Source organism: Macaca fascicularis, chromosome 17 (genome assembly GCF_037993035.2).
Source record: "Macaca fascicularis isolate 582-1 chromosome 17, T2T-MFA8v1.1".
Taxonomy (NCBI): domain Eukaryota; kingdom Metazoa; phylum Chordata; class Mammalia; order Primates; family Cercopithecidae; genus Macaca; species Macaca fascicularis.
Genome location: NC_088391.1, coordinates 12,248,085 through 12,256,125, shown reverse-complemented (window position 1 = coordinate 12,256,125; position 8,041 = coordinate 12,248,085). Strand labels below are relative to the sequence as shown.

Here is an 8,041-nt window from a genome sequence, read left to right as displayed (position 1 = left end):
TCAAGACCTTGCCCATATAAAGATATATAAAGACCATGGGCAAGTATGAAGACATATTCAAGACCTTGCCCATTTGGAGACATTTCTCCAAAGAAGCTATACAAAATTATATATATATAGTTTTTCTTTTTTTTTCCTGTCACCCAGGCTGGAATCCAGTGGCATGATCTCAGCTCACTGCAGCCTCCACAACCCAGGCTCAAGCAAATACTCCCACCTCCCACCTCAGCCTCCCAAGTCGCTGGGACTACAGGCATGCACTACCACACCTGGCTAATTTTATTTTATTTATTTGTAGAGACAAAGTGTCTAAGTTTCACTATGTTGCCCAGGCTGATCTCGAACTCCTGGGCTCAAGAGATCCTCCTGCCTTCCCTCTGCAAGTGCTGGGATTACAAGTGTGAACCCCACGCCCAGCATTGTCCATGTCTTAATCAAATTGTTTGTGTTGTTGTTTTGTTGCTATTGTTAAGTTGTAGCAGTTCTTTATACATTCTAAATATTAACCCTTTATCAGATACATGATTTGCAAATATTTCTTCCCAAATTTCCATAGGTTGCCATTTCACTCTGTTGATTGTACTTCAATACACAGAAGTTTTAAATTTTGATGTAGTCTAATTTACCTATTTTTTCTTTTTCTTTTTGAGACGGGTTTCACTCTGTCACCCAATCAGGAGTGCAAAACAGGGTCTCATTCTGTCGCCCAGGCAGGAGTGCAGTGGCACGATCTCAGCTCACTGCAACCTCTGCCTTCAAGCGATTCTCATGTGTCAGTCTCTTCAGTAGCTGGGACTATAGGCGCCCACCACCATGCCTGGCTAATTTTTGTATTTTTAGTAGGGACGGGGTTTCACCATGTTACCCAGACTGGTCTCGAGCTCCTGAACTCAGTTGATCCACCTGCCTCAACCTCCGAAAGTGCTGGGATTATAGGCGTGAGCCACCATGACCAGCCCGTTTTTTTTCTTTCGTTGACTGTGCTTTTAGTGTCTTATCTATGAAATCATTGGCAAAACCAACATCATGAAGCTTTTCACCCATATTTTCTAAGATTTTTGTAATTTTAGGTCTGATACTTAGGTCTTTGGTCCATCACTTTTTTATTGTAGTGAAATAAACATAACATCGTATTTATCGTTTCAACCAGCTGCGAAAGTGTAATTCAGCTGTTGCTATCACTTTTTAACTCCTGGGATCTCATCCTTGGGGGAATAAATTATAAAGTTTTGTTGTCTGTCATCTAAGCAATGATAAAATCAATCTTCTATCAAATGTGAACAGGGTATGCCTTTTAGGATGGTAAGGCCATGACACCTCAGATGAAGCAAAGCAGCCAATAGCACCGACAGATAGCCCTAAAATCTTCTGCCAAAGCCCCATCTCTCTTCGTTATTTTTATTGTGAGCTGACCTTGCAAATTTATTAACCCAACTTTTACGATTATTTTTTGATAGACAACAGTTACCTTCAGTTGTTAGAATGAAGTAAAAAAACCTTCTCCCTCCAACCTTGAGAGCAAGTTTCTGTCTCACAGATGCATTAAACATTTTTGTTTAGCAAGCAGGCACAGAGTAGCTTATAGAGCCTACGTAGTAAGCCTCATGACCGTTCTTTGTCCTTTTAGTGCTCTGACTACTACGCTGCATGAAAGGCTCTTTTCAGGCAGATGCTATAGTTTTCACAGTTGATATCAGACAACCAGAATTCCTACTGACTTATGGTTGAATGTCATCTCAACAGGTGTGGGCTACAGTCTTCATTCTCTTCTTATCATTTGTTCAGTAAAGGTAGGGAGTGTCTCCAAAATATTTTAACTTGAATACTTTTAATTTCGCCACTGAGAATCCATTTCTTATATCTTTCATGATATTTACAAGCCATTAGTTTTGAAAAGTCATTTATGACATTAACGAGCAAAGTAGTGTTGATGGAGGTATAAATAGCTAAAGGGGTGGTTGTACTCCCTCTGGAACACAGTCTTTTTGATATGAGGCTAGCTGACTCTCTCCCGCTCCCATATAAACAACTGATTAGAATGCTAGCTGCACCTACCATGTGGCTTTAACACACATTTACATATGATATTGTCTATATAAAAAATTGTGTATCTGTTATATTACAGACATCATAACAATCTCATAACCATGCTCTAAAAAAAACCACTTCTTACTCACAGTTAAACCTTTCTTTAATGAGGCTTCCAACTCCCACCATGCCATGGAAACTGCTTCACTAATGCCTCCTGTGAGCTCCTCGCCTCCAGTTCCTTGGATTCCTAGTTGTCCCCCTCTCCCTGGGGAATTTAACGCTCTTGGTCATCACCTTCTTTTTGATACTTTCACCTCCCACCTCTCTGTTCTTTTTTGTAGCCTCCTCTTCTTGCCTGCTTGTTCAATATTGGTGATCTTGAGAATTTTTATCTCAGCCTTCTAGTTTTCTTACGTAATCTTCGTAGTCTCCTTGAATCAGTCTGGCTAAGCCCAAGGCTTCAACTAGTTCTTTCACGCTAAAAACTCCCAATACCTTCATCTACAACTCCTCTCTTGAATCCAGACAAATCCCCAACACTACCATCTGGTGATCTTCCAGGCAAATAAAATGTACCATGGGCAAAACTGAATTCATCAATACTTATCCCCCTTTACTCACTACATGGCCCATTTCTCTTGCTAGTTTTTCTTTTCCTACTTAATGACACTATGGACTTAGTCCATTTTGTGCTGCTATCAGGGAATATCTGAGGCTGAGGCTGGGTAATTTATAGAGAAAGGAAGTTAATTTAGCTCACATTTCTGCAGTCTGTACAAGAAGCGTTGCACCAGCATCTGCACAACTTCTGGTGAGAGCTTTTGTACTGCATCAAAATACGGCAGGGAAGGTCAAAGGAGGAAGTGGGCACATGCAAAGATAGACCAAACCTGAGGGGCGTCCTGGCTTTATTTTATTTATTTATTTATTTCTTAGATGCAGGGTCGCTTTGTTGCCCTGGCTGGAGTACCGTGGCTCAATCTGGGCTCACTGCAGCCTCTACCTCCCAGGTTCAAGTGATTATCCTGCCTTCGCCTTCTGAGTAGCTGGGATTACAGGCGCCTGCCATCATGCCTGGCTAATTTTTGTATTCTTAGTAGAGATGGGGTTTCACCATGTTGGCCAGGCTGGTCCTGAACTCCTGACCTCAGGTGATCCACCCACCTTGGCCTCCCAAGGTGCTGGGATTACAGGCATAAACCACGGTGCCTGGCGCCACCTCAGCCTCTTAAAGTGCTGGGATTACAGATACGAGCCATCACATCGGGCCTCCCAACAGCATTTATTGAAGAGACTGTCTTTTTCCCTATTAAGCATTGACTATTTGCACGTCTTCTTTTAAGAAATGTCTGGGCGGGGCGCGGTGGCTCACGCCTGTAATCCCAGCACTTTGAGAAGCCAAAGCAGGAACATTACTTGAGGCCAGGAATTCAAGACCAGCCTGGGCAACAGAGTGAGACCCTGTCTTTACGAAAAGGACAAAAATTGTCTGGGCATGGTGGTACATACCCATAGTCCCAGCTACTCCTTGGGAGGCTGAGTGAGGAAAGGTCATTTGAGCCCATGAGGTTGAGACTGCAGTGAGCTCTGATGGCACCACTGCACTCCAGGCTGGGTGACAGAGTGAGATCCTGCCTCAAAACAAACACCCTAGTAGAAGTGGCAAAAAAGAAAAAAAAAAAAAAAGAGAAAATAAAAGAAATAGCAGAGACTGGGTAATTTAGAAGGAAGAAAAATTTAGCCTGCACAACATGATGAAAACCCATCCCTACAAAAAATGCAAAGATTAGCAGGGCATGGTGATGCATGCCTATGGTCCTAGCTACTCAAGAGACTGAGGTGGGAAAATTACCTGAGCCCAGGAGGCCAAGGCTGCAGTGAGCTGTGATTGTGCCACTACATTACAGCCTGGGTGACACAGTAAGACCTTGTCTTAATAAATAAATAAAAATAGCAACAAATGACAAACTTATTTCTCACAGTTCTGGAGGCTGCGAAAAACATCAGACAAATCCCAACATAAGAATATGCTACAAGATATCTGATCAGTTTTCTTCAAAATTGTCAAGGACTGCCAGGCACTGTGGCTCACACCTGTAATCCCAGCACTTTGGGAGGTAGAGGTGGGTGGATCGCTTGAGTTCGGGAGTTTAAGACCAACCCGATCAATATGGTGAAACCCCATCTCTAATAAAATACAAATATTAGCGAGGCTTGTTGGTGGGTGCCTGTAGTCCCAGCTGCTCAGGAGGCTAAGGCAGGAGAATCTCTTGAATCTGGGAAGCAGAGGTTGCAGTCAGCCGAGATGGTGCCACTGCACTCTAGCCTGGGCGACAGAGCAAGATTCTGTCAAAAACAAAACAAAACAAAAAGCAAGGTCACCAAAAATAAGCTTAAGATACTAAAAAAATAAATTTAAGAAATTGTCGCAGCCAACTCCTTGCACTCTCCCCTCCGGTCTTCTTTCCGCCACCTTTCCGCGCCGCCGCAATGGTGCACATGAATGTCCTGGCTGATGCTCTCAAGAGCATCAACAATGCCGAAAAGAACAGGCAAATGCCAGGTGCTTATTAGGCCTTGCTCCAAAGTCATCGTCCGGTTTCTCACTGTGATGATGAAGCATGGTTACACTGGTGAATTTGAAATCATTGATGATCACAGAGCTGGGAAAATTGTTGTGAACCTCACAGGCAGGCTAAACAAGTGTGGAATGATCAGCCCCAGATTTGATGTGCAATTCAAAGATCTGGAAAAATGGCAGAATAATCTGCTTCCATCCCACCAGTTTGGTTTCATTGTACTGACAACCTCAGCTGGCATCATAGACCATGAAGAAACAAGATGAAAACACACCGGAGGGAAAATCCTGGGATTCTTTTTCTAGGGATGTAATACATATATTTACAAATAAAATGCCTCATGGACAAGAAATTGTCACAGCCAAAAGGAGCCTAAGGAAACATGATAACTAAATGTAAGGTGGTATCCTGGATGGAATCCTGGAACAGAGAGGGCATTTAGGTAAAAATGAAGGAAATTTGAATAATGAATAAGTTATATAACTAATATATAACTGATACATAATAATGTTACATATAATATGTTATAACTAATAAGTTATAACAAGTTAATGTTAATGTATCAATGTTAGGTCATTAGTTGTAACAATGTAAGAGGTTAGTAATAAGGGAAACTGTGTGTGTGTGTATGTGGTACATGGGAACTCTACCATTTGCTCAATTTTTATGTGCATTTAAAACCATCCTAAAAATAGTCTATTAATAGTAAACAAGTAAGGACAGCAATGGAGTATAACCACCTGAACAAAAGAAATCCAAAAATTCATACTGATAGTGAATAAATAAACAAGTAGGGTTCTGCTCTATAGCAGCATCTGGATTGACAAATGTGGAAGACTTGAAGAAGGCGGGGAAAAAAAAAATCCCAACATTTATGGAATCTGAATCATAAGGTAAAGTTTGATTAGGAGCAGGATATTTGCTTGGTCTCAAAGTATAACCTCACAGATTGATTGCTTATTAGTTATTATTATTTTTTTTTTTGAGATGGAGTCTCGCTCTTGTTCGCTCTTGTCACCCAGGCTGGAGTACAATGGCATGATCTCGGCTCACTGCAACCTCCACCTTCAAGTGATTCTCTTGCCTCAGCCTCCCAAGTAGCTGGGATTATAGGTGCCCGCCACCATGCTCGGTTAATTTTTGTATTTTTAGTACAGATGGGGTTTCACCATGTTGGCCAGGCTAGTCTCGAACTCCTGACCTCAGGTGATCCGCCCACCTCAGCCTCCCAAAGTGCTGAGATCACAGTCGTGAGCCACCGTGCCCGGCTGCTTATTAGTTTTAAGGGGGAAAATATGCCATGGAGAAACAGGGCAATACCTTGATGGGGTGACAAAGATTAATATTATTTTATAATGAGCATAGTGTGCCTGCGGATGTAACACACTGAGAACGCCACAACCTCATGTAAATGTGGCTATTTCAAAGGAGGATGCATGACTTTAATTATGAGAAGACAAAGGTCATAGTACAAATCTGTATTTGAGATAGATTTCTTTCTAAGATGAGTTGCGTTGGTGAACTCCCTTGATCACAAGGCTGTTAAATAATCAAATGTAGATATTCCAGACTGTAATTTTAACAACAAATGAAATTGTTAACACGTTGGAGATGGAAAAAGGTACATATCCATAGAAATAATTACTTAAAGATGAAGAGATGATCAGTTTTCCTTGCAAGGACCTGAAATTATGGGGGATGGGGAACCAGTGGAGGAAGGACGGGTTGGAGAGGTGGTGGGAAGAGAAAAGAAGCCCTCAGTTGAGGACTGCCGGTTGTTTGATTTGTATTTATTTTTAATGTAACAAACACATAACGCTTATTCTTACCAGGAGCTCGCTGTCCTACGTGCTTTGCATATATTGACTCTTAATGGGAAAGCTCAGTGATCGGTCTGTATTTCCTAAAACAAAACAGCGACATGACACTAAGCGATTTTGCTCATAAGTATTTTTATCTGTTATTGGGGACCTGCGCCGCAGTAATTCTTTCCTTCCACAGAAAAGCATGAACCTAAAATTACGTCAGGTGGTCTTTCGTAGAAACGGCCGGAATCCAAATTTGTGATACCACCTGTGGAGTTCCGTTGGAAAAGTCAGCTGGCTCTTTGTATTCTAGAAAGCCCTAAGAAGCATGCACTGAGAGCCGGTTACACATCTATTTCGGGCGCCAGGTTCTCATATTCCCTTTTCCTTCGGGGGCGAACGCCAGAGGAGGTCGCTGCTTTCTTTTAACTAAAGTTGGTGTTTTTCGATAACTTCCCTTCTCCAGGTCTAGGAACTAATTCCGGTCTCCTTTAGTTGCCAAATTAGTGCGTTTATCACGCCACGGATTCTGGGAGACCTAGTCTCCGCGCCGTGAGGTTTACGGAGCCGGTGTGAACGTCAGACTTCAATTCCCACAATGCCTGACGCAAAAGCCCAGTTTTGGCCTGGGTAACCGAGAGGTGGTCGCCATCTTGCGTACGGAGGTGCCGTTTGTTTCCGCGATTCTGAGAGCTGGGGTTTTAGTTCTTCCAGACCTCGGCTTTAGGGCTGTGTCTCCGCTTTTCTTTCACCTTCACAGAGGTTCGTGGCTTCACAAGAAGAAGGTTTTATTGGGAGGTAAAGGTCAATGCGTAGGGGTAGAATAAGGTGAGTAGACACTCCGTTTTAGAAGTGAGGGTGGGGTGGTGGTGGCGTTTTTCGCTTTCACTTCTTGACCCTTTAGGTTAGCTGTAAACGTAGAAGCAAGCTCAGTGTGAACTTTTGCGCCTCAGAGACCTCCAGAATTCCTGGACAGGACCTGAGCATGTCTCCATTGGGACAAAAAACCTGGGTGACGCACTTCTGCCTGGGCCGCTCACTGGAAGTCTGGAGTCGTGGAGCTCGGATAGTGTATAGGCCACGCTCCGTGAACGCAACCCGGTTGCTCTTCTTCGGGACTTTTCCGACACATTTCGAATGGGGAAATGAGAAACCGAGAGGAGGCCTGTTGGCGTTCTCCGCAGTTGTCCTCCTCCAGCTCTGTGGCCTACTTCCATCATTCTCTAGTTCGCCTTTTTGTCCATTTCTTTTTCTCTCGTGTTAGGAACATCAGAGAGTGGCACAATGAAGAATTGGGTGGAATAGGCCTCTGGGCTGTACTTTGAGGTCCCTAAGGTGTTTCAATTTTTTTCTTTTCCCCCGAGAAGGGGTCTCGCTCTGTCGCCAGGCCGGAGTGCAGTGGAGCCATCTCGGCTCACCACGACCTCCCCCCCGCCGCCGCCCCTCCCCCCCGCCGCCGCCCCGGGCTCCAGCGGTCCTCCCACCGCAGCCTCCCGAGTAGGTGGGACCACAGGTGCGCGCCCCCATGCCCGGCTAATTTATTGTATTTTTGTTAAGAGACGGAGTTAGGCCGTGTTGCCAGACTGGTCTCGACCTCCTAAGCAGCAATCCGCCCGCCTCAGCCTC

The 8,041-nt window shown here is 43.8% G+C and overlaps 2 protein-coding genes across 25 annotated transcripts in view; both read left to right on the top strand.

The window, feature by feature from the left end:
• The first annotated feature begins 4,251 nt into the window (after positions 1-4,251).
• LOC123569847 (small ribosomal subunit protein uS8-like) lies at positions 4,252-4,962 on the top strand. Its single transcript, XM_045377339.2, has one exon. It carries the CDS (start codon positions 4,535-4,537, stop codon positions 4,874-4,876), a length of 342 nt encoding a protein of 113 aa, XP_045233274.1. The 5' UTR covers positions 4,252-4,534; the 3' UTR covers positions 4,877-4,962.
• Positions 4,963-7,024: 2,062 nt separating this feature from the next.
• Positions 7,025-8,041, top strand: part of N4BP2L2 (NEDD4 binding protein 2 like 2) — a 95,947-nt gene continuing 94,930 nt past the window's right edge. For 17 of the 24 annotated variants that reach the window (XR_012426444.1, XR_012426443.1, XR_012426441.1 and 14 more), the window contains exon 1: positions 7,033-7,243. Coding sequence is in view for 1 of the 24 variants with exons in the window: in XM_045376778.3 (XP_045232713.2) it covers positions 7,224-7,243 (20 nt within the window). In the remaining 23 variants the exon portion in view is untranslated. 24 annotated transcript variants of the gene reach the window in all.

Excerpts from the sequence above, each read along its gene's own strand:
- LOC123569847 (XM_045377339.2), top strand. The coding sequence starts at position 4,535 with ATGTCCTGGCTGATGCTCTCAAGAGCATCAACAATGCCGAAAAGAACA.